At 39.1% G+C, this 27,847-nt stretch overlaps 1 protein-coding gene across 1 annotated transcript in view; it reads left to right on the top strand.

Moving 5' to 3' along the window:
* The window catches only part of cntnap5a (contactin associated protein family member 5a), a 143,186-nt gene that overhangs the window by 16,022 nt on the left and 99,317 nt on the right, over nt 1-27,847 (top strand). The window contains exons 2-3 of the mRNA XM_080903767.1: nt 20,210-20,320; nt 23,777-23,970. Coding sequence (XP_080759893.1) covers nt 20,210-20,320; nt 23,777-23,970 — 305 coding nt within the window. The remainder of the gene's footprint in view (nt 1-20,209; nt 20,321-23,776; nt 23,971-27,847) is intronic.

Below are 27,847 nucleotides of genomic sequence, written 5' to 3'. Positions count from 1 at the left end.
AATTGTTATGAACACCAGTCAGTAAACACATGTTCATATATTACAAAGTAAAATCTGAAGCCTGGTGTTGAGTGTGTCCCAGTCTGATCCTGGCCGTGAGAAACGCAGCTTCTTATTTAAGCTGTGTTATCAAAGTTGTGCAGCAGATATTTGACCTGACACCTTCTGCCGTCTCTGAAGACTTCAATAACATGTCGTGCACGATGTTCCTTTAAGCTGTGTAAGTAATTGGGCAGCTGTTGGGTTTAATCACATGGATTTGGTGCACCAAGTAAAATGGATCAGACCAGATTGAAACGTGTGCTCCACTTTGCTCTGCCCTTCCCCTGTCTTTATTACATTTTCTATTTTTAGGAAATCCCTTTGGCTTTTTTTCTTATTCAGCTCTTTGAGTTCCTTTTACAGATATTGTCCATATTATTTATAGGTGGTGAGCTATGTTTGTCGTCATCCTCAGGTGTAGTGATGCCTCCACATCAGTTTGAATTCTCCAACATCTGGTATCATCAGTTTGTTATGATGAGACTGTGTCCTCTTTGTACTGAGGAAAGGGCAGCAGTTACTCTCAAACACTGACTCTGTGCTGTGATCTTTAAAGTGAATCTGCTGCAAACATCGTCTTGAATTAAAAAGATTTCTGCAAAGCTAATAACAGATTGTAATTTCATATGACCCAGGTATCGATCCAGAGATGAACAAGAGGAGATTATGGCTGTAAATCAGCACGTGCTTACAGGGATTTAGTGGCTGAGATTCATGTATTGTTTTTATGAAGGACTACACGATATGTGGTTATTAAAGGATACGTCTCTATATTTATTTATATTTTAGTCTTATCATTATGTCACATAAAGCCCACCCTTACTACTTCTGATGCTGTACATTTGGGGCGATCGTGGCTCGAGAGTTGGGAGTTCGCCTTGTAATCGGAAGGTTGCCGGTTCGAGCCCCGGCTCGGACAGTCTCGGTCATTCTGTCCTTGGGCAAGACACTTCACCCGTGTTTGTCTACTGGTGGTGGTCAGAGGGCCCGGTGGCGCCAGTGTCCGGCAGCCTCGCCTCTGTCAGTGCGCCCCAGGGTGGCTGTGGCTACATGTAGCTGCCATCACCAGTGTGTGGATGGATGTGTAAAGCGCTTTGGGGTCATAGGGACTAAGTAAAGCACTTTACAAATACAGGCCATTTACCATTTAAATATTCAAAAGCTTGTAAACTCTTACCTGCAGACAGTATCTACATGTGTGAAATATTAGTAGAATAAAACTAAGCCGAGTCCTTTCACCGGCTCTGTCGCCATATTTAAATCATATTTCTAAAGAGAACATTTTCTCAATGCAAAAACAGAAAAAGGATCTCTCAGTAGGGGAGAGCGGGGTAAGTTGTCACACTGTTCATAACTCCAACACTAGAGGCTCTATCTCAAAAATGAAATAGCCACTTTGTGTGACTTCTTCTTCTATAGTCAACCTCCTGTTCACATGTGGTCAAGACTGCTCTAATCTGAGGTGAGCACATCTTTTTTTTATTTTTTTGACCTAAAAGGAAAAATAAATCACTTTAAATTTTCTTCAGTACAACTTTGTTAGGTATAGATGTTACAGATTATTATTTTACACAAAATAGAGGAGACATTAACGTGTCTTTTGATACTTCAGCTGATGTGCTATGTTGAGCTAACCCTGACATTTAGCCAAAATTAGCATAAATGTCAGTTTGGGGCAAGTTGTCTCCTTAACTTTGGGGCAAGTCGTCACATGTGACAACTTGCCCCAGTACAAATAAATGCTCCAAAAAATTGTGATATTGTAATTCATTTGTATTTGTAATAAGGTTTTTGAAGAAAGGAAGGAGAGGCAGGAATTAAGGAAGGAAGGAAGAAAGTAAGATGGTTCGAAATTATCAACGAAAGACAGAGCGTGGCAGAACACCACCTGACATTATGTTAAAGGCAGTCAGGCAGGTAAAGATGCAGAACAAATCAATCACAAGTACAGCAAAGGATTTTGACATAAATTACCGCACTGCAATTACTGACAGCGGACTACCAACTCCAGAGGACATCCAGCCATATCCAAAAGCTGGCCGCCGAAAACCATCCAGCAAAGGAAGAAAACGACGCAAATCAGCAATTCTAACCGACACGCCAGTGAAGCAGCAACTAGAAAAAGAAAAGAATAAGGCTGAATCTAGCAAAAAGCTGTTTCAAAAGAGAGGGACGCGAGGGGGGAAAACATCTGGACCTATGAAGAACAACGCAGCTAAAAGAAGAAAAATAATTCAAGAGTCATCATCAGATGATGAAGAGTGCTTCTGCCTTGTCTGTGTGGAGCCATTTTCAAACAGTCGTCCAAAAGAGACCTGGGTAAAATGCGTAAAATGCAACAAATGGGCCCATGATGCTTGCACCTCAGGCCAGGCAATTTATGTGTGCCAGAATTGTGACTATGAAGTTGAGTCTGATTAATCAGAAATAAGGCATCTGTTTTGTTCAGAGGATAAACATGTTAAGTAAAGCAAGTTATTTGCAGCATTCCATTCATGGATGATGGATTTATGTGCAAGCCAGAGAACATTTGAGTTTAAAGTTCAAACTAAAGTTTTCTTTCTACTTAATGTTTTGATTAAAATGTGTATTGGATTGAAATAATTGTTTTTTTCCAAATTCTCTTGGCATAATTGTTCAAATTTCCAGTTTTGGTTTGAATTTAACAATTAAAATCAATAATCATAATTAAGTATTTGTGTTCATATTTTAAGATAATCTAGTGTGACAACTTACCTGCCGATGGGGCAAATTGTCACAAGTGCACATTCTCCTTTCAACAGTCTACAACTCCGTAATGAGATAAGATATGAAAATGTAATCAATACATCATATGTGCCCGAGACTTCCGTCTTTCATTTGGTGAAACATTTATTACGTTGTGATGTATGGTGCTCAGTAAAAGTTAGTCAGTGTGAAGAGTGTGACAACTTACCCCGCTCTCCCCTAATAATCAGTAATATAATCAGTAATATAATCACTAATAAAATACGCTGTACAGACTGAACTAAAGCACAAAACAGTCTTTGCTCTGTCTTCTTACATCAATATGAGGCGAGACAAAAACTGCTCTGGTGTCTCTGTGGTGTGTCTTCATGTTTATGAGGTTTTGTGCACGTTTGTATTTTTTATTACATATTTTATATGAATTAATGTGTAAGATAGTGCTACTAAAGCCTCAAACTAAATATGGTGTGTACTTGTGCCCTCCTTGTGGCAGAACGTGGACAGCAGCATCAGCAAACAGTCAAATTTGAAGATGAATTAACATTTCAGGTATCTAACAGTGATTCTTGAGATAAGAGACAAAACATGTCCGGCGGATAAAACCCAATTTTGTGGTTAAAAATATGCATACAAGTGTTAACCAACTGCCTAAAAGACAAACTGTGATTTTGCATTTTTTATACATGTATATTTATTTTAAATGGTACAACACATCACCAGTACCTTAAAAATCCACTGTCCACAAGCAGGTGTGATGATATTAAAATACAGAAAAAAATTAAGAGTAATGTAAAATTAAACATCATGGCTCTCGTCACTGAGTATTTAAGTAAATACCTTTTATAATATCAAAATATGACATTGAAATTTTATTTTTACACATTTTTTAAGTGATTAAAATCGTGTCCAGAGTTTTTGTCAACACCGTCAGATTTTTTTAAAAGTACAAAAAAATCAGGAATTATTGTGGGCAGCTTACACTCTGAGGACCCCTTTACCACTTCCTGTTTGATGCACATGCCATGAGGTCACTGCTGTGATAATTGTTTTATTTCATTTATTGCACACCTTTCTGATAAACTCTGTGTCACAGCATAGTGCGTCAACACTGTAAAAACAGCTTCATTCAGGAGGCTTGTAGAGGCGTAAGCAGCTGATGAAAAACAAGATGGCTTCTGTCAGATGTCAACACCATCAACACCATTTTGTCTGACGGTGTGGACCCTTTTTCTAATGGTGTTGACAAATGTCACAAAAGTGTCCTGTTCACCATTTATATTAAGTTATTTTTACTAATATTTCAGTCATATTGCTTCCTGTGTATTTTACTGATATTTCTGCTTCACAGATGTGTCAAATATCAAATTTGTCTTATCTTGAATCTCATTGTTTATGTTTACATTATTAATCCTGTAGGAAAATGCTTAGTCCTCTGCATTTGACCTATTCACTCAGTGATGCAGTGGGCAGCTACCAATCCAGCATAGCCTCTGTTCGTTGGATTTGAACGCCCAGCCTTCCGATCATGTGGCATCTGCTGAGCTAGCTGTGCCTGAGAGCTGATGTATGAATCCTGCTTCCGGGCCCAAACTACTCTGTGTTTATTAAGCCTGTTAAAATGTTTTAATGCTTTTTATCTTGTTCTATTACATCTGAACAAGCCCCTAAAAACAGTCAGTGATCACTGTCAGCCTAACCATCAGGAACCCTCATGTTAACCTTTATCAAGTGGAAAAAAGTTAGCATTCATCCTCCAGCTTCACTGTGTTTATGTTATGCTAACATAGCTGTGTCGCTAGCAACCAATTAGCACATCACTATATACCAGCTAGCCCAACTTCAGTAACCCTACAAACGTCACTGTTGGAAGTGATAGCAGAGCTGGCGTATCATGTTCAGGTGGAAACAATCGAACTTTAACTCTGTTAAATTTCATATATTCTGTTTTCATGGATGCCTGGATGTTACACCTGGTAGAGCCACACTGATCATTTAATTAAAGATGAAAGAATTTAGACAGTTTGTGACTCTCAGTGATGCTGCAGAGCTCCTGTGACTTTGGGATCTGCAGCCGAGTTTGGACCTGGAAACGGCTAATGACATCAGACATAAAGACCGGATAGCATCTCTATTGCTTAATGCATAATTGTGTTGTGAATATTCATCCTTAATCTGTATAAATGCACATGCTTCAGAAAAATTATAGTAATTACAAAATGGTACATTTCAGGCTAGAATAGCAAAGGGGAAGCTGTCAGAGGAACGAAAGAGAAGGAACAGGGAGGATCAAAAAAGAAGGAGAGAAAACATTAACAGTCAGCCTGAGTTGAAGAAAGAGTTTCTCATAAAGGGAAAGATGGAGAAAGAGAATGAAAGAGGGAAAAATAAAGAACACCAGTGATCTGAAAGGAAGAGAAAAAAGTCAGAAGAGAAGGTTTTGGAAACAAGCACAGAGACAAAAGGAGAGAAAGTCCAGCAGCGTCTAAACACAACCACAGAGAACTTTAGGAATCAGGAGCAGGCGGCTGCTTGGTGAACGATTAAGATGCAGAACTTGACGTGTGCAAAAACAGAATTGTTATGATGCGTCTTGTGATATTACAAAGGTTGTTAAGGTTTAATGGTCATTTTGAAAGAAATAATATCTTGTTTTCTACTCGTGTGTCACCACCGTCAGCACCTTGTCAACTCCATAATATGGAGTTTTTTTTATTTTTCTCTTTTGGAGAACCATACAGTTTCCTCTCTCATGATCTTCCAATAAAAATACGTAATTTTCTCAATAAATGCTGCCAAATATGATTGTTTCTTATAGAGATTAAATACAAGCTTCTGAAAATATGTATGACTGTAACTCTAATAACAAAATCTTACTTTTAAATGTGGTATAAACATCTGTGCATAAACAGTAGAACAGCAAAGCTGCTAATAGTCAAAAAAGCTGAAACAACTAAAATATATATTTTTGCATTTCTTTGTGTCTGACGGTGTTGACAAAAACCTTGCACTTCTCCAGCAAAAACATAATTTATTAAAAAATGTTACACCTGGAGACCAAAACATGGTGCGACAGCCACAACTTTGTGTAACAATTATATGTAAATGTGTTTTTGAAAATGAAAACCTGTTTTGTCCCTAATCTCAGGAATCACTGATAAAAATGTGCTTTTAATTTAAACGTCAGTAGCTTTAATGTTCTGTTTGCTGAGTGAAATAATGGCAGTAGATGGAAATAGCTATAAATTCTCTTCACATTGGAGGTGATTGAACACTTGGTTGGATTAAAAACTCCCCCCAGCTTCTTTGCAGCAAAGGTTTTACTGGTGACCCAGTTCATTGTGCCTGCCAGTGTCCAGCTTGCATCTTGCGTCCTGCAGCAATGTAGTGGAAAGTCTGCTCAATGGTGGATCTGTGCACCTGTGAGCAGAGCCTCCGTGCTGCCCGTTAGGCCGGCCTTTGGTGGGATTTTGGAAGTGTACCACTTTTTCTAGCTGTCGACAGCACAGACTTGGTCATCCATGACAGCTTCTCCTCCTTTTCTTCATCACCATCTATCTTCAGGTCCCTGAGGAATTTTTAGAGGGGGACCATCTTCCTGATGTATTCCCAGATGCTCCATGTTCCATCCCAGATTGTTCCCCTGGCTAATCCTCGCCCTCCTCTTTGCTCAAAGGGCCTCGAGATGTTGGCTGGAGACCTCCATGCAGTGTGAGGAACTTTCTGTCTTGACATCAGTGGCATCTTGTAACCGTTCGGCCACGCTCACAGTCCGAGTGACATCCTAATGTCATCCATGAAAAGCAGGTGGATGATGGTCCCTCCACTCCTAAATCTACATCTGTACCCACACGCAGTGATGAGCTGGTGTCGGGGGTGGAGGCCAGTGTAACACTGTTCATTTTGTTGACCAATCATTTCCATCATAGTTTTCATCAGCGGCCTTCTTACTCTGACAAAAACAAACTAATGCACGAGGACAGAAACTATGATGACATGCTCTGACTCTTTCATTAATGAACAACAACGAGATGAAATTATTATTTCCATCCAATCAGACTAATTACAGTGTGGCCGATTCGTCAGCTCGTTGTGCAGTAAGGTTAGACAATCTGCCTCTGGGAAACGCACAACTGGCTCTTCTGCTCAGTGTTTCTAATGCGTGAAAATGTCAGAGCTTGGAAGGAAGAGCAGACATGTGGACACATTTTGTATTTGATGTTTTTTAACCATAAAAAACCTGAAAGACTGTTACACTTAAATTTGAGTTAACCAAATAAAATGTAGATTTAATGATAAACTAGAACAATCTAGATATAAAACTAAATGATGTGACTAAATCAAACTCTGTCACTGAACAACAGCACAGAGAGTCACCTTGGTATGTTTTGATGATGACCTCCAGTGTTTTCTTCCACAGTCCCGTGGAGCTCCTGATGAATGTTCTTAGACCACTATTAGTCCTGCACAGTGCCAAGCTTTCCCACATACGTGTGTGTGGCCCGGAGCCACAGTCTGTCCAGGCAGGGCCAAGCTTAGTCTGGTTCCCAGATGTTCTTCCAGCATTGCTTAAATCCAGCTGTGGGCGGGTCTGCCCTTCTGTTTCATTTCCATGTCTACAGCCTGAGCTGCGAGCCTCAGTTATCTTGTTTGACCTCTTTCATGATGATGTCTCTCATGAGTGCTTTCTACACCTCAGTTAACCCTGCTAACATCCATGTGGGCTCCCCTCATTTTGGCTTCCAGCTTTCTTCTCCACAGGGGGGCTTCCTCTGCATGCATCCTTGGTCCTATATGGTTTCATAGCATCTATGAGTTCAATGGTTTCAGTGATAGTGGCAGTGGGAATAGTGGGTAGAACACTGCTTACATCTGAAAGCATCTGCTCAGAGTCGTGCTCCTGGCTGGGTGGCTACCTCGAGTTTGGCCACACACATTTCTTTCACCCCAGTAGAAACATCTGTCATTTCAGGAGGCGGGGCATCATCTAGTTCATTTACACTGCTCTGTTACACCAGTGCTGGACCATTGTGTTCATACTGCTTACTGTTACACACTGTAGCCTCTGGGTCTCCAGCTGTAATAGTAGCTGTCTGCTGTTGATGTTATTTTAATGGGCTACCAGGTACTTATGGGTCAGTCTAAATGTTGGCTTTCTGCTCATCCATGGCTTCAACATGTGTTGCATACGACCCCTCTGATTGGGTTGGCAGGCCTCGTAGCATTCCATCAATCCCATATTGTCGGTCTTTATGCATGTGTGGCTGGTTGCAGTAGGCCTCTTCTCATCAATATGTGCTGATCGGTGAACAAATACACACCTGAATCATCAAAATGCAGTCTTTAAATAACGATTTCATTTACAGTTTGAGACCAGATTGAGGCAGGCCTCCTCACAGGCTCACGTTCTGGGTGTGGATCCCTCTGTGGTCACTTCTTTGTGAATGAGGCAGAAACGCTGCTGTTTGAACGCGTGCCATAAACAGGAGATTATGGAGGTGATTCATTAGCTTAGCTTTCCAGTTAAGGTGACATTGAACGTGTTTCTCCATTAATGCACTAAATATGTATCGTCATGATTCAGTATTATTATTATTGATGTTATCATTATGATTTGACTCATGTTAAATACACAAATGTGCATGCACACAGCTCTGCACTCTAAAAACAATGAGTTCTGAGAGCAGCAATACTGAAACAGACTGAGTCACCAGAACAGAATAGAATAGAAGAGAATAGAGGAGAACAGAATAGAACACAACAGAATAGACCAGAATAGAATAGAAGAGAATAGAACAGAATAGAATACAACAGAATAGAACAGAATAGAATAGAACAGAATAGAAGAGAATAGAATAGAACAAAATAGAATAGAACAGAATACAACAGAATACAACAGAACAGAATAGAATAGAACAGAATAAAACAGAATAGAATAGAACAGAATAGAATAAAACAGAATAGAACAGAATAGAACAGAATAGAATAGAATACAACAGAACAGAATAGAAGAGAATAGAATAGAACAGAATAGAACAGAACCGAATAGAAAAGAATAGAACAGAATAGAATAGAACAGAACAGAATAGAACAGAATAGAATAGAGGAGAATAGAAGAGAATAGAACAGAACAGAATAGAACAGAATAGAATAGAACAGAATAGAATACAACAGAATAGAACAGAATAGAATACAACAGAATAGAACAGAATAGAATACAATAGAATAGAAGAGAACAGAATAGAACAGAATAGAATAAAACAGAATAGAATAGAACAGAATAGAATAAAACAGAACAGAATAGAACAGAACAGAATAGAACAGAATAGAATAGAATACAACAGAACAGAATAGAAGAGAATAGAATAGAACAGAATAGAACAGAACCGAATAGAACAGAATAGAATAGAATAGAAGAGAATAGAACAGAATAGAATACAACAGAATAGAACAGAATAGAATACAACAGAATAGAAGAGAATAGAATAGAACAAAATAGAATAGAACAGAATACAACAGAATACAACAGAACAGAATAGAATAGAACAGAATAAAACAGAATAGAATAGAACAGAATAGAATAAAACAGAATAGAACAGAACAGAATAGAACAGAATAGAATAGAATACAACAGAACAGAATAGAAGAGAATAGAATAGAACAGAACCGAATAGAAAAGAATAGAACAGAATAGAATAGAACAGAACAGAATAGAACAGAACAGAATAGAATAGAGGAGAATAGAAGAGAATAGAACAGAACAGAATAGAACAGAATAGAATAGAATACAACAGAATAGAACAGAATAGAATACAACAGAATAGAACAGAATAGAATACAATAGAATAGAAGAGAACAGAATAGAATAGAATACAACAGAATAGAATACAACAGAAGAGAATAGAAGAGAATAGAATAGAAGAGAATAGAACAGAATAGAATAGAATAGGAGAGAATAGAAGAGAATAGAATAGAATAGAACAGAATACAACAGAATACAACAGAACAGAATAGAATAGAACAGAATAAAACAGAATAGAAGAGAATAGAATAGAACAGAATAGAATACAACAGAATAGAACAGAATAGAATACAACAGAACAGAAGAGAAGAGAATAGAAGAGAATAAAATAGAACAGAATAGAATACAACAGAATAGAATACAACAGAATAGAAGAGAATAGAATACAACAGAATAGAATACAACAGAAGAGAATAGAATAGAAGAGAATAGAACAAAATAGAATAGAACAGAATACAACAGAATACAACAGAATAGAATAGAACAGAATAAAACAGAACAGAATAGAACAGAATAGAATAAAACAGAACAGAACTGAATAGAACAGAATAGAATAGAATACAACAGAATAGAACAGAATAGAATACAACAGAACAGAAGAGAATAGAATAGAAGAGAATAAAATAGAACAGAATAGAATACAACAGAATAGCAGAGAATAGAAGAGAAGAGAATAGAACAAAATAGAATAGAACAGAATACAACAGAACAGAATAGAACAGAATAGAACAGAATAGAATAAAACAGAATAGAATAGAACAGAATACAACAGAATAGAATAAAACAGAACAGAACCGAATAGAACAGAATAGAATAGAATACAACAGAACAGAATAGAACAGAATAGAACAGAACCGAATAGAACAGAATAGAACAGAATAGAATAGAACAGAACAGAAGAGAACAGAACAGAACAGAATAGAGGAGAATAGAAGAGAATAGAACAGAACAGAATAGAACAGAATAGAATAGAACAGAATAGAATACAACAGAAAAGAACAGAATAGAATACAACAGAACAGAAGAGAAGAGAATAGAAGAGAATAGAACAGAACAGAATAGAACAGAATAGAACAGAATAGAATACAACAGAATAGAACAGAATAGAAGAGAATAGAAGAGAATAAAATAGAACAGAATAGAATACAACAGAATAGAATACAACAGAATAGAAGAGAATAGAATACAACAGAAGAGAATAGAATAGAACAGAATAGAATAGAACAGAATAGAATAGAACAGAAGAGAATAGAATAGAACAGAATAGAATAGAACAGAATAGAATAGAACAGAATAAAACAGAATAGAATAGAACAGAATAAAACAGAATAGAATAGAACAGAATAGAACAGAATAGAATAAAACAGAACAGAATAGAAGAGAATAGAATAGAACAGAATAGAATACAACAGAACAGAATAGAATAGAAGAGAATACAACAGAATAGAATACAACAGAATAGAATAGAAGAGAATACAACAGAATAGAATACAACAGAATAGAATAGAAGAGAATAGAACAGAATAGAATAGAACAGAATAGAATACAACAGAATAGAACAGAATAGAATACAACAGAACAGAATAGAATACAACAGAATAGAAGAGAACAGAATAGAATACAACAGAATAGAATACAACAGAAGAGAATAGAAGAGAATAGAAGAGAAGAGAACAGAATAGAATAGAATAGAACAAAATAGAATAGAACAGAATAGAATACAACAGAACAGAATAGAATACAACAGAACAGAATAGAATAGAACAGAATAGAATGCAACAGAAGAGAATGCAACAGAAGAGAATAGAAGAGAATAGAATAGAATAGAACAAAATAGAATAGAACAGAATAGAATAGAATACAACAGAATACAACAGAACAGAATAAAACAGAATAGAATAGAACAGAATAGAACAGAATAGAATAAAACAGAACAGAATAGAATACAACAGATGAGAATAGAAGAGAATAGAATAGAATAGAATAGAACAAAATAGAATAGAACAGAATAGAATAGAATACAACAGAACAGAATAGAATACAACAGAACAGAATAGAATAGAACAGAATAGAATGCAACAGAAGAGAATGCAACAGAAGAGAATATAATAGAAGAGAAGAGAATAGAACAGAATAGAACAGAATAGAACAGAATACAACAGAACAGAATAGAATAGAACAGAAGAGAATAGAATAGAACAGAATAGAATACAACAGAATAGAACAGAATAGAATACAACAGAACAGAATAGAATACAACAGATGAGAATAGAAGAGAATAGAATAGAATAGAATAGAACAAAATAGAATAGAACAGAATAGAATAGAATACAACAGAATAGAATAGAAGAGAACAGAATAGAATAGAACAGAATAGAATAGAACAGAACAGAATAGAATACAACAGAATAGAATACAACAGAAGAGAATAGAATAGAAGAGAATAGAATAGAACAGAATAGAACAGAATAGAACAGAATACAACAGAACAGAATAAAACAGAATAGAATAGAACAGAATAGAACAGAATAGAATAAAACAGAACAGAATAGAAGAGAATAGAATAGAACAGAATAGAATACAACAGAATAGAACAGAATAGAATACAACAGAACAGAATAGAATACAATAGAATAGAAGAGAACAGAATAGAATACAACAGAATAGAATACAACAGAAGAGAATAGAAGAGAAGAGAATAGAACAGAATAGAATAGAAGAGAATAGAATAGAACAGAATAGAATACAACAGAATAGAACAGAACAGAATACAACAGAATAGAATACAACAGAACAGAATAGAAGAGAATAGAACAGAATAGAATAGAACAGAATAGAATACAACAGAATAGAACAGAATAGAATAGAACAGAACAGAATAGAATACAATAGAATAGAAGAGAACAGAATAGAATACAACAGAATAGAATACAACAGAAGAGAATAGAAGAGAATAGAATAGAATAGAACAAAATAGAATAGAACAGAATAGAATAGAATACAACAGAACAGAATAGAATAGAAGAGAACAGAATAGAATAGAACAGAATAGAATACAACAGAACAGAATAGAATAGAACAGAATAGAACAGAATAGAATACAACAGAAGAGAATAGAATAGAACAGAACAGAATAGAAGAGAATAGAATAGAACAGAATAGAACAGAATACAACAGAACAGAATAAAACAGAATAGAATAGAACAGAATAGAACAGAATAGAATAAAACAGAACAGAATAGAAGAGAATAGAATAGAACAGAATAGAATACAACAGAATAGAACAGAATATAATACAACAGAACAGAATAGAATACAATAGAATAGAAGAGAACAGAATAGAATACAACAGAATAGAATACAACAGAAGAGAATAGAAGAGAATAGAATAGAATAGAACAAAATAGAATAGAACAGAATAGAATAGAATACAACAGAATACAACAGAACAGAATAAAACAGAATAGAATAGAACAGAATAGAACAGAATAGAATAAAACAGAACAGAATAGAAGAGAATAGAATAGAACAGAATAGAATACAACAGAATAGAACAGAATATAATACAACAGAACAGAATAGAATACAATAGAATAGAAGAGAACAGAATAGAATACAACAGAATAGAATACAACAGAAGAGAATAGAAGAGAAGAGAATAGAAGAGAATAGAACAGAATAGAATAGAATAGAACAAAATAGAATAGAACAGAATAGAATAGAATACAACAGAACAGAATAGAAGAGAACAGAATAGAATAGAATAGAACAGAAAGAATACAACAGAACAGAATAGAATAGAACAGAATAGAATAGAACAGAATACAACAGAACAGAATAGAATAGAACAGAATAAAACAGAATAGAAGAGAATAGAATAGAACAGAATAGAATACAACAGAATAGAACAGAACAGAATACAACAGAATAGAATACAACAGAACAGAATAGAAGAGAATAGAACAGAATAGAACAGAATAGAATACAACAGAATAGAACAGAATAGAATAGAACAGAACAGAATAGAATACAATAGAATAGAACAGAACAGAATAGAATACAACAGAACAGAATAGAATAGAAGAGAACAGAATAGAATAGAACAGAATAGAATACAACAGAACAGAATAGAATAGAACAGAACAGAATAGAATAGAACAGAATAGAACAGAATAGAATAGAATACAACAGAACAGAATAGAAGAGAATAGAATAGAACAGAATAGAACAGAACAGAATAGAAGAGAATAGAAGAGAATAGGACAGAATAGAATAGAACAGAAGAGAATAGAAGAGAACAGAACAGAATAGAACAGAATAGAACAGAACAGAACAGAATAGAATAAAACAGAACAGAATAGAACAGAACAGAACAGAATAGAATAGAATGCTTTATTGTCACTATGCACATGTGCAATGATATACAGTAGTATAGGTCTCAAGAAAAAAAGTAAAAACAGCTGATAAATTGTTCTACTTATCTGCTTGTGGTCACTAGTTACAGCAGCCAGCATCATTCATCCCTGTATGGAGCTGTGCTCCTGTTTTTTTTTCTTTATACTACAACCATGAAATGAACTCCCTGTTTAGAGTTTGGGATTCCTGGTTCGCAGCGTGTGGATCGTAGCAGGCGTGGGCAAGTCATTTCCCCACGGGGCCACATGAGAAACTGGGTCCGTTGTGGTGGTTCGCACCAATAAGTTGAATCAGTTTTGCTGCATAGTAATTTGATCAGTTTTATACTGCTACAGCTGCACCAAGGCCGATCAGCAAGCACTCCAGCGGGTGGTGAAAGAAGCTGGCAGAATTATTGGAACAAGTCTGCCAGAGATCAGTAATATCTTCCCCACTCGCTGTCTGAGGAGGGTGCACAGTATCCTGCGGGACCAACATCACCCTGCACGCCACCTTTTCCATCTGCTGCCCTCAGGGAGAAGGTACAGGTCTATACAGGCCAGAACATCCAGACTGGCCAACAGCCTGTATCCACAGGCTGTGAGGCTCCTGAACTCTCTGCCCCCCTCTCACGGACAATAACCATATCCAACTTCTTAATAGCAATGAACTGGTCTGCATTGGTGCATCATATCTTTATTCTCTTCCCCCTCCTGCCCCCCCCCCCCCCCCTCTTTCTTAAATAGATAACTATCATATCTGATATCATATCTCACAGTACAATAATATTGAATGGGTTGCATTGTTGTATTTTGTCATGTTTCTCAGGTCTTTGTCTGAATTTCTACGAACATTATTGCTAAGGATTGTCTTATTGCATTGGAGTCACACTGGGTTAAATATGTACACTTGGGTTTTAAGGGGTATTTATTATTTTCTTCTTTTTTTTTGGGTTGTATGGAAGCCCCAAACGCAATTTCATTGTTCTTGACAATGACAGTAAATAAATAAATACTAAATACTAAATACTACAGGCAGTAAAAATATGAAATGCAACCTTTGTCACTGTTTAATCAACATTGCCATTGTGCGTCATGTCCCCTGCTGTCTGAGCGTGCAGTTGCCTCTCCCTTTCATGGAGTGCATTGCTGCCATCTCTGCTGTGATGTCAAACTCTTTTTGTTAACCTATGATAAGCAACTGAGCCATGTTGTGGGCAGCTCTTGCCCAGAGTGAGGAGAAAAAGTCCAAATCATTTGTTTTTCAGCTGAAGCTCCATCGATCCATCTTTTTATGGTTCGTCTGCAAAGGGGAAGATTCTCAAAGGCTTCTGTTGTCTCAGGGCGTGTCAGCAGAGCAGAGTCCACCAAACACTCTTTGGTAAACTCCCCCTGAGAATTTTGTTTGGCAATCACAAAGCTGGTCTCAAGTGCTCCATCTCTGGCTGTGTAAATCTTTATAAAAACTCTGCTTTTCCTTTTAAAGCTTTGCTTGCAAATCTTCAAATGTCCATTCGTGCTCAGCACCAGTGCATTGCTGTATTTCTCTGGTGATTCAAATTATAATCCTTAAACGCAGCGATCGGCTCTCAGCACACAGCTTTGCCTCTGACGGTCAGGAAATACTTACAAGTTCACATCAAGAAATACTTTTTTTTTCAGGTGCAGCACAACATAACATTGGTTCCACCACATTTCCAGTGAAGCTGCTTTCACTTGTATATATGTACATGCATACATTTAACAACAAAGGAAATGGTACCTTCAAAATAAAAGAAATAACGTTGTATTGTGATTTCCCTCAAAATCTCAATAAACAATGAGCTCGTGTTTGACACACAGTGTTTCTAAGACTGTTTGGTTGATATACTTGTGTTTGAATTTCCCACCGACCCCACGTAGGCCAGTCAGGGGCAAGGAAGGATCGAGGGGTTGTAAATGCCCAGGACGGGATTATCAGGTTGACACTGTGGCAGTCTGACATGGAAAGAAGAAAAATAAAATGATATAAATGAAAAAGAAAGGAAATAGTTTCCAGATGTGTATAATAATAATGATATGAATGTTTATTGTAGTAAAAATCACAGGGCTTGGACCACAGGCTGAAGCTCAATCATAGAAATGGACAAAAACTCTTTAGATTGTTGGTGAAACATGATTTACTGTACAGACAAAGTAACCATGTTTGAACAGGGATATAAATGAAAAAGACTATTAAGTCTTCTCTATAACTTAAATACAATTCAAAATAATTTGGTTTTCTATTAAAATATCTTTGGGTGAAATGAAGACCTTTCAGATATGAAGAAATGCAAACTTTGGCTGTAATTCCACTAATAAACCAGTTTTGTTTGTGGTGATGTCCTGAGCTGTGGAAAGAATAAAACAGACATCGGTGGAGGCCTTCTGCGGATGGTGTCACTGAGAAAAGCTGCTTAAATAAATATGCACTGCTTAACACACTGAGGATTTAAGTGACTCGGAGGCAGAGTTGGGGTATCATAGTGAGGCTGAAGCAGGGGAAGTGTGTGGGCTCCACAGGGCCCTGCTTTAGCTTTAGCGTGGCACCACACTGGAGCTCCAGCTCCGCCTGGATGTTTACAGGTGCTTTTTACAGATCAGCGGCAGGTGGATTACTGAGCAGTTTGCACTGTTGAGGCTCCTCCTTCACTTTCCTCATGCAGCTTGAAAAATTCATTGAGCATTTTTTGACTTAGCCATCGCACCTCAGTATGATAGGACCCAGAGGGCGAGTGGGGATCTAAACCAGTGGCCTTGAGGAAGCTAACCGAGTGTTGGCCGGCTCATTAAATGTTCAATATTCAGGGATTTACTGCATAGTGTTTCCTGGTTTATGATGCAGTGATTGGACGTCTCTCTCTGCATCTTTTCATCGTGCATCACACCCACTCTGTCTGTTGTTAGTATCATAAGTTTGTCCAAAGGCAGTTTCATGTCTTTTGTACATTTCAAAGATCTATTTTCCTGTGCTCCTTCCATGCATTGATTGAATCCTCAAAAGTTCCTGTTTAACACATAAAGTGGATGAAAATGACCAACTGTGAAGCATCAGTCCGTGCTCTTATCCACAGCAAGGGTGTGTGTGATGAAGCCTTTCCATCAACTGTGCTTTTAAGTGGCACGCTCACGCACACCATCAGCAGCAGTGATGGTGTGCGTGAGCTCAGGCAAACGTTTGAAAATGTCAGAGCACGAGACGTCGCTGCCGAGCCGACTTCGATATCTCGTCTGCCTGTAAAACCTTCGCTGCAGCTTCACTTCAGTGTGTTGTAGGATCAGACGACTCTTCTGTCTCCCGTAACTGTTGCTGTGTATTTTGTGCACTCGTCCTGATGTTTTGTCACACGGTGCCGTCTTATGTTATATTGTTTAACTACGACCACATTAGCTCTACAAACAAAGCACACAGGTTTACCAGCAGCGTCTGCATCCCACCATGTTTTGGTCATTTCTTTTAGGGGTTTGCTTTAATTGAGTGAACTCAGACTTGCATCCATCTGCTTGGCCCTGACTGGTCGAAGTGGACAGGGGAAAGAAGTGATTGGTGCTTGCAGGGACACCGACTGCTGCGCTGCATTATGGGGTTTGTAGTATGACTGGTGTGGGTGCCACATACCCCCTAGCCATTAATAATTGAAATATGAAATTATGTTGTGGGGTAGAGGTAACTGTATTGTGGGCTAAATGTGGCCCGTGGGCCTCGAGTTTGACACGTCTGACTTAGACCTTGGAGGGTTAAGTGGAAAAAGCCTTTTATTATGATAAATGCACAGTAAATGAAATGCATTTGTCAGAGAGCTAAGCACTTACTGCTATTGCTCATCAAAATTGTGTATGCAAAAAGTTATTTTCATCATTTTTGGACAGCTGGTAATACAGCGAGTAATGGAGCAAGACGCCCTGTTAGCCGCTGGACGAGAGCACCTGCTCACAAAATGAAAAAGACCAAGTAGTGCCTGGTTTCTTTACTAAAACAATGCTTTTTGTTGCTGCACCCATTGTGTAAGATGACACTTGTTGTTACCACTGACAACTAGGTGTGTTGGTGAATGAGCCAGGATGGAAAGCTTTCAGATTCCCACGTTTAAAGACATTTAGTGAGTGTGTCTGGGATGAAAAGCATTGTTTCTGTAGGAATGTAGGAATATTGTAAAGCACTGAGCTAAGAATAAATGTCCTTTAAAAACAAACAAAACTTACATCATAACCAAAAGTGCACCCTTCATTTTTCTCTAAAGTCTTTAGAGGATGAAAAATTAAAAATCCAGCGGATGCACATTCCTGTTTAAGTATTGTGGTCAGAGATGCTCGTTCATCGTGGTAATGAGTGTGAAGGTCAGTTTGGGGACATTAAACCAAATCTTCTTTGGGTCGTATGTATATATATATTTGCCTTTATGTCTTCTCTGATCCCTGTGTGGATCAGAGAAGAACCCGGTTCTGCTGTTTTCCACCCTGGAACCAGAATGGCTTAAAGAAAACATTAAATCTAAAATAACTATATGATTGACGGCTGTGGTTAGTGTACAGTATGTAAGCCTCTGCCCTGAACTGCAGTTGGAAACACTGCACATGTGTAAATATTTCAAGTGTTCACAGAAAATGGCACTTTCAGCCTGTGAGTGTCAACACTACTCAGCTCTGCGTTGGTCTGCACAGAAACACATCATCGTAGCACTTCTGTGAATGCGGCCGACGACGATCGGTTTGTGGCAGTTGATGTAATTTTGATTTCAAGAGAGATTAAGCGTTCCTTCTCTGCTCACACTTGTTTGGATGTGTTTATAGTCAGGGTTCATTTGGCTATAAAATTCGAGCGTCTGAGCCTTACATGGAGATTGTGAGTCAGCTTCAGAGGATTTTCAGTTATCCCAAGCCATGGAGCAGCTTTGCAGACAAATTATCCTCCATCCATAAGTCTCCCTGACTGACAGCTGGGCATTTGGCTCGGGACCAAAACCTGTAAACAACAGCAGAGTCTGTGAGATGCACAATTTGCACACGGAGAAACTTTCTGTGCACTCACACAGCACTTCACATCACCTGCCAATTTGAGAACATGTGTCAGAATATCAAAGTATCGTTGGTTTGTCTCACATCTTCAAAGCTGTCAAGGTTTCATTGTGAATGTGAGGACTGAACGACGGAGCAGAGCAATTGACTGGGCTTTTAAAGTTCTGTGCTCCTTCAGAGCAGAGCTACTGTTGAGGAAAGGATGGATACAGATGGAAAGAAAGGTGAGTTATTTAGTGGGAATCCAGCAGGATCAAGGAGACTTTTGATAGATGAAGACAAACAGGGTTGCATAATATCCCCAGTTCTCGTGGTGGAGTTAAGATGCCAAGCCGCTGCTCTTACTTCCCAAACGAACATGTGCAAATGTGCTGCAGCTCAGCCATAACTTAAGTCTTGGACAAAACAGCGTGATCCACTTTAGTCACACTTGAAATCAGGATTAGAAAAATCTCTTGGCAAGTGATCTGAGAGAAGTCAAATCAGGTCAGTCGAAATTCAGTGGGACACCCGAAAAGAGAGCGAGCTCATGCTGTCAATTCTGCTGTGCTGTTTTCAACCAGATGGATAGCCAATTGCAGCTCCAGATGTGCTTCGAATCCATCTGAGCACAAAGGAGGATGACATCCAAAAACAAAAGGGCCTCCCTCTCACTCTGAAGAGCGAGTGCCACACTGATTGAAAGAGTGAAGGGATAATTGCAATCAGGCCAGTGCCAGTTTTCATTACGTCCTCAGCCGCGGGTCTTAATGCAGCCCTGCACTCCAGCAAAGCAAGCCTTGGAAAAGAGGCTGTTGTTGTGGCGAGCCGGGTGGATCAGATGAAGACAGAACCGACAGCTTTAGATCACTGGACTCTTAATCTGCTCCTGTCTGTCGGATGTGATGTAATCTCACAATGTGGGATTAAAAAGAGCACGCACAAACACAAAAGGAGCCCCGCCGTTTTCTGTGCAGCTTTCGAGGGTCACTGCAGGGGTTAATAGACTGTTTGAGGCATCTGAGGAGTGAGGCAGCCGTGTTATTTTCTCTCTAATTCTCGCTTTAAAACTTCTCTATTGACAGGCGGAGGCACGCTTTAACCTGAAATGTTTAACTTTGCGTTATCCATTTTCCATTATTACAGCCTGATCTATAGGCATGGCAAGCTGGAAAGTACACATGCGATGTCGCAGACGCAGCATCTGAATTGGTGTTTTGTCTTTTATTCCCAGATAATTGTAACGGCCCTCTGGTATCGGCGCTGCCCCATTCATCCTTTCAGAGCTCCTCTGAGTCCTCCGTCAGCTATGCTGCCTACAACGCCAAGCTCAACAGAAGAGATGGTGAGTACAGTGAATGTTCCTGCATTATTCAGTGTTTCTAAATGCTTGTAGTTAACAATAACCATAGAGGTAACAGAGCAGAAAACACTCAGCTGAAGTGTTTTTATAGTGGGTTTATGGGTTGTTTTGGAAGGCACAGACAAATAAGCTCTTAAGACTTTCTGAATCTATCACATGCAGCAATATAAAGGGGTCTGTTTACCTATTTGGAGGAGATGGCCCCTCTATTGGAAGCAGTGATGAGTGGGCCGAGAAATTCAACAGCCACAGTCGCCATGGCAACTCGAGGCACTGACTGGATGTTTTTTGCCACAGACTGTATGTAAAAGCTGTATGTGTGCACTGTGACATCACTCAGTGGTCAGCATTTTGCCGGCCTGCATGTATGTATGTACACGCACACACTAACCAAGCATCAGTAATCATCAACTAACATCAATAGAAACAGCTGTCAGAGGTGGAGCAGGTCACCTGGTCAGAGTGTCCTTGGGTTCCCAATGCACTGATCAGAGTGGGAATGTTGGATACAAAGTACTGAAGCATAGGGAAAAAGAGCTGGTATGATCTGGTGTGTGAAGAGGTGAATGAGGCTTGTAGTAGCGCTTTGAGTGGGAATCCATTTACTTTATCCATTAGCAGAATTACTCAACCCTGGAAGAAAAGAGCAGTGTAACTGAACCGTCTGCAAACGTCACCAATAACAATAATAGATGCATTTATAGAGTTGACAATGAATTTTGTGGCCAAACTCAAAGTAGCCAAGAACACAACTCCCCTGGCTCTATCAGATCTACCCAAAGCTCTGCTTAGTATCACTGAAACCAGCGAGCCCTGAAACTTCACAAAAAGTAAAGACATTTCTGTTTGGTCAGTTATTTCTTTGTTGTAACACTGCTCGTGTGCAATAAACCATATATGGCGTTATTAAGTCTGTTTGTTTCCCCTAAATGGTGCCATATGGTAATTTGTAAGGTTTGTTTGTTGGCTGAGCAGCAGAGTTGAGCAACAGGACAACAAAGACATAACAGACCAAAATCAAATTTCCCTACTTTCTGTGCTAAGCTAATATGACTGGAAACCAGAATCTGTGTAGCTGGGAAGTTTGTTAGTCAGGCAACTGGTGCAGACGAGTGTCATGAGAGATAGGTCACAGCAAAAAAGAAAATATACACTACATTGCCAAAAGTATTTTGTCACACATCCAAATCACAGAATTCAGGTGTTCCAATCATGGCCACAGGTGTGTAACATCAAGCACCTAGGCATGCAGACTGCTGCTACAAACATTTGTGAAACAATGGTGATTTCCATAGGTGCCACCTGTGCAACTATTCCAGTCGTCAAATTTCCTCACGACTAAATATTCCACAGTCGACTATTAATGGAACTTTAAGTGGAAGCGACTGGGAACAGCAGCAGCTCAGCCACGAAGTGGTCGTTCATGTGCAATCACAGAGGGGGGGCAGCGAATGGTGAGGAGCATAGTGCACAGAGGTTGCCAACTTTCTGCAGAGCCAATTTCTACAGACCTCCAAACTTGATGTGGGCTTCAGATTAGCTCAAGAAGCATACAAACTGCACCCACAAGCCTTAATCACCTGGGCCAAAGCAAAGTATTGGATGCAGTGGTATAACTACGCCACCACTGGACTGTACAGCAAGTGGAGACATGCTCTCTGGAGTGATAAATGATGCTTCTCCATCTGACAATCTGTTTCGCCTTATTACTTTTGTACTACCAAATAATTCAAGTTGTATAGAAGTTTATGGAAAAAGAGGCCGTATTCTCCCTTCGTCTATGACCTCAGTAAACACCTGACTAATGTGCATGTTCATCCTTTCATTTTACGTCAGTGGTCTGAATTTCTAGTTGCAAGTCAATTCTTATTGAATACAACATTAAATATAATTCGTAAGTTATTAAGGCCGTTACACACTAAACGTGTGCAAAATGACGCAGACCTGCCCTGTAACCTCTACACACACTGAATGTTGCATTTTTGCAGAAATTTGTCCCTCAAAAACATCCACTGTGTAAAAACTAAAGCAAGTGGGCATCAGGCCATAATGAGTCCTGATGTTTCTGAACAAGAAAGGTAACAAAAAGCTGCGTCACAGATGCGTTCGTACATTTTTCAGGATGGTAGTGGTGCCTATTTGAAGTCTTCTTAGCAGAGCAGTATAAAACTGCCAATCAAAAATAAATATGTAAATTATTGAATTAAATTTGTTAACTCTTATTAAAAACTTAGTTTATAAAAGATGATTTTTCAGTACAAGTTAAAAATGTAAATTTAAGACCAGAGTGCTGACACAGCCAGCATCTCCTTTCAGTGCTTCTGAGCAGCCGCTATATTAATTCATGCATCGAATAGTGTCAGCCAAGAAAAACAATTATCCCTAAAAAACAACCACATATCTTTGCTACAGCTGAACTGGGCATAGACCTCCACTGTTAGCCTGCAGCGGGCCCAAATGTAGGCAGAGGGCTGAAACAGAAGAGGCCGAAGGCACGTTGTGAAAGCAGTAAAAACAATTACCAGACAGGAAGTTAAACCCAGATAAAACTACATAAAAGGAGAAATAAACAGCAATCATGATGGGAGCAAGGAGACACTCAACAGTGAAACATTAATGGTTGAAGTCAGATGGGACACAGAATACAAGAAAAATGGAGGAAACTAAACCACGAATAACGAAACAGGGACTGAAGCTGACTTATTGGTTCTGAAAACCAAGAACTGAGAACCGACACCAGAACTGCAAAGACTAGAAAACTGTATAGAACGGAAACGTTCATAGAAACTAAACAGGAGCCAGAACCACAACCGTATAATAACAACTGAGGCTAAACAATGATAGGATGGAAAGACATGAAAACAGGAACCAAATGTAAAAAGAAACAAACAGTAAAATATGAAAAATCCAAACAGAAACTCACAACAACACAACACTAACATGTCTTACATCTGGGCTCTCATCAGCTCTGTGGGGCAGGTCAACCACCCCGCCTGCCATAACCACACTCTCTGTGCAGCTCTGTGGGTCCGGGGCAGGCGCCCCTCATCATTCCATCATCACAGGAAAATGGCAAAGGAAGAGCTGTGGCTACGTTTTGGTTTAATTCTGAATGTGATGCAGAAAGCTGCTCTATCTTTAACTCGCCCCTCAGTCATCCCACTTTTCCGTTCCACTGAACTTAAGCCTTTCAGGTAAAATAAAGCTGCCGGTGAATAAAAAGCATTGGGCTCTTTATTGGAACTTTGAACATACTGCATATACAGTGCATAAAATGAATCAGTTGTTTTCCACAGAAACAGGGGGCTTTCACTGTGGCTGCTGGAGTGGAACTTAGCCTTGAAGCCTTTCACATAAACTCCTCGCACGTACACATCAAGACTTGTTGACAGAGTGCATGTGTCAGACCCTCTGCCTGTATTTTCTGCTCTTCCTCAGGTGCAGGAGGTTGGTCTCCAATGGTAACTGACCAAGAGCCCTGGCTCCAGGTGGACCTCAGGGAGCAGATGGAGGTGACTGCTGTAGCCACACAGGGACGCTATGACAGCTGGGACTGGGTCAGCAGTTACCTGCTGCTCTACAGTGACACAGGCCGGGCTTGGAAACAGTACAGACATGAGGATGGCGTAGGGGTCAGTATTTTTTATCCGCTTTCTCCACCTACCTACCTTCAGTTTGTTACTGACTTAAAGCTGATACAACAGTACAGCTGTATTATTGTAGGGTCTTTACCTTTCGACATAAAGCACCTTCAGATGACGCTTGTTGAGATTTTAATTGAGTTGAATTGAAACCAGCTAGCCAACAACTAATATGATCAGTCGAAGGGAAAAAGTGTAAGGCCTATTCTGGAATGTTGATGGATAGGTCAACGGTTGGAAAATATGCCTATATGCTTCCTTAATGAGTTTGGAGTTAAATAGCTTTCAGACTGGAAGCTGAGCAAAAAGCTAGCCAGGATCCAAAGGTCACTAATTAACTTGTGTATGTGACCCATAAAGAAACAAGCAGCAATATCAAGTTTAGTTTTGAAACAAATACACACCGGAGGCATTTCTGGGCTTAGGGAACACTGTCTCTGTTTTAGGCTAGTGGAAGAAGTTTGCCTTCCAGGCTTTCTGCCAGAGTTTCTGTCAGAGAGATCGCAGGAAACCAGCAGAGACAGAATAAAGAGCAATGAAGTCTACTGATTCAGCAGGTTGAGCTGGATGAATTGGAGAGAATGGGTGTTTTACCAAGCGGACAGGGCTGTAGGTCCAGCTGTGCTGTGCTTTTAAGCCTGTGACAGAACCCTATGAGGTCGAGGTCATCACTGACTATGACCTTAGTGTTTAGATTAAATATGTCACAGGTTAAATCATCAGTTAGGTTAACAGCCTACATGTTTTATAGATCGTTCACCTGTTTGCAGGGTTGTCACAGAAACCTTCTAATGTGGACATGTAACATCTTTGTCCATTTCATATGTGGCTAAAAGAAAATCTGATTGGCTCGTTGGATGTCACAAGGTTAATCACGTAGCACCACTGCATACTTTTCCAGCACTGGTACGTTCTTAAACACTAACATAGCTATAGTTAGCTATAGTTAGCTATAGTTAGCGTTGTGTCACATGTTTCATTCTCTGTTCATTTCTTGTGTTTTGTGGACCATCTGTTCCTGGCATTGCTGGTCAGTGTCAGTTAACATCCTCTCACTTCTGACACGTTTCAGGTGTGGCTCTGGTGTCAGTCCAGTTTTTTCTTTTTATCCCCTCTGTAATGTCGCAACATATTATGCCGGCCATACATGGATTCAGAGTCTCAGAAAATAGCTCCATGTTGGCACATGCCATTAATTCTTTATTGTGTTTGGCCCAGTTATGTCAAAGACTGTCAGCAAGACGGTGAATGTCTCTCGGAGCGTTTTCTTGTTTGGTAGTCCAATTAGCAGAGAGTGTTGTTGCCTACTGGCGTGGCACTGCTGCAAAGTGATCTTCTCTCTATTGTGTTGAATAAGGGCAATGATGTGTGGCAGTGAACAATATGTCTAGTTCTGTTTTAAATGATATATCTTTCTTCAAATACTTAAATATTTATTATCTACAATGCTCTTAAATGACCGTCCTGGACACTTTCAACATCAAACTTTCCTCCAGCAGCCCTTTGCACAGTGATACGTTGTTACTATGTGGCACAGTGATGGTTAGCTCTCACAGAAAGAAGGTTCCTGGTTGTCCAGGCCTTTATGTGTTTTTACGGCCTTTATGTGTAAAATCCAACTTCTGAATTGGCCACGAACTCAAAGTCAGTGATAAGAGCAGGTGCTCCATGTGTGTAGAATAAATGTGCTTGTAGTGTGAAGCCCTTTCAGTAAGACCAGACCACAGCGATGTAGAGTGTGAGTGACATAGCCTCAAAGTTATATCTGATTATTTCAAGAAAATCTGAAATAGTGATATTTCTGATAATAAAGAAAGGAGTAGTACAACGACATGTTGGGCCTTCTTCAAAACCTCTGAGGTGTTTGAGCTCTGTTGGAGCTCTGTGTCTATGTGCACACCCAGGAGCTAGAACCTGGACAGCCTTTCCACACACTCCCCATTGATGCTGATGGGCTGCAGCTTGGACTTCCTCCTTCTGACGTCGACTACCAGCTCTTTCATCTTTGGTGATATTGAGGTCCAGGTTGTTGTCAGCACACCAATCTGACAGCCTCTGATCCTCAGCTCTGTATGCTGTCTCATCACCCCAAGGGATGAGCCCCACCACGTTGGTATCATCTGTGAACTAATATAGAGAAAATGCCAGTAATCCCAGCAATCAGACAGCCTTCAAGCACTTGGCAACAGTAGGAAGGAAAAACTCCCTTTAAACATGAAGAAACCTGGCAGAACCATGCTGAACGAGGCCCAGCCATCTGCCTTGACTGTTTTTGGTTGATTATAGGGAGACAAATAAAAAGATGCACTATAACAATAACAAATAATAACCTATTTATTTATTTATTTAGGACGGTGCATGTTAATGAACATAAATGTAAAAAAAAATTACATGAATGTAAACATGCCAGATTATAGCCAAAGGCTAATTTCCATCTGTTGTCCTTAAACATAAAAAATAGACATAATAATAAATTCCATGTCGTCAACCCTCTGAGATCTGGGTAATTACAGGTGTTTACCCTCCAGAGTACTGTGAGTACAAGCTAAAGAGCACCAGGGCTCGCAAAATCGCTAGCCCGACGTCCCGGGGCTAGCGATTTTGCCAGTCAGGCTACCAAAATCTATCTCTGCCCTGCCCGTCGGGCTATCGTAGGAAGGAAAAATATATGTCAATGCTTTTGCATTCTCTCGGAAATGTAGCTGGGTAATTATGTCATTGGGTGAGCCACTGTCAATATGTGACATATTGAAATCGCGTTTGAATTTGCGCTTGTTTTTTGCTTTCACTTTGCAATCGCGCGAACTGTGTATAGAGAGCGACAGCACTGATCTGTGAGTGATGATAATTTGTGCACCAATTCCTCTGACATCGTCTTATTAATCGTTAGCTTACTATGCAAACATGACAAGTGAAATCTCCCGCAGCTTAAACATGTGAGAGGTTGATCGCGCAGAGAATCGCTGAGCTTATGTGAGTGCGTGTGTAAAAGCAGCAGGATATATATTTGACTACGATGACCTGGATGACTGAGAACCTTCACAGACAGATATATATTTTAGTTCTGCTGAGCCAAATAAGACAGGTCAGGGGGAAGAAGTGACAGCCAAAGAAAAGCTTACCACAAAACGGAAAAGTTATGACAAATCAGACTATAAGGCAAAAAGAAAGTGCAGCTTTATGGTTTCATGGACAAAAGAATTTCTGTGGCTGCGATATGACGAGCTAAATAACCAGGGCTGCACATAAGTGGTCCGCAGGTGCGCATTCGCTGTCAAAATAAAAAACACGCACAAGATATGAAGTTGCAACGCGTGTTTGTGTACATAAGATTTTCTGGAGGAGGACAGACATTTGTTTAGAACTCTTAAAGATGTCGAAGACGCTCCTTTAAGCAATTACTTTGGTGTTCCTCCAAACAAATGTCAGGAGTCCGAACCACAAAAGAAGCGCGTATTCTCGGAAAAGTGGTTGCAGGAGGTGAGCTGGCTTCAAACAAATGATGAACGCACAGAGATGTGGTGCAGAATGTGCCGTGAAAATCCCACTCTAGGACAAAAACAGTGCTTTTTATATGGACGCAAACGCGCGCTGCAACTTCTTATCTGGTGCGCGTCTTTTATTTTGACAGCGAATGCGCACATGCGGACCACTTATGTGCAGCCGTGTAAATAATCAGAATCAGAATCAGAATACTTTATTGATCCCTGGGGGAAATTATTTTTTGTTACAGTGCTCCATTTTAAACCAACATTAAGACAAGACAGACAATACGCTAACTAAGAATAGTATAATATATACATATATATACATACATACATACATAAGTCACTTATAAATAAATATTTGGAAAAGAAACATGTGTAGC

Source organism: Rhamphochromis sp. 'chilingali', assembly GCF_963969265.1.
Source record: "Rhamphochromis sp. 'chilingali' genome assembly, chromosome: 14".
NCBI lineage: Eukaryota > Metazoa > Chordata > Actinopteri > Cichliformes > Cichlidae > Rhamphochromis > Rhamphochromis sp. 'chilingali'.
Note: the sequence above shows the minus strand (reverse complement) of the source record. Positions and strands in the feature narration are given on the sequence as shown.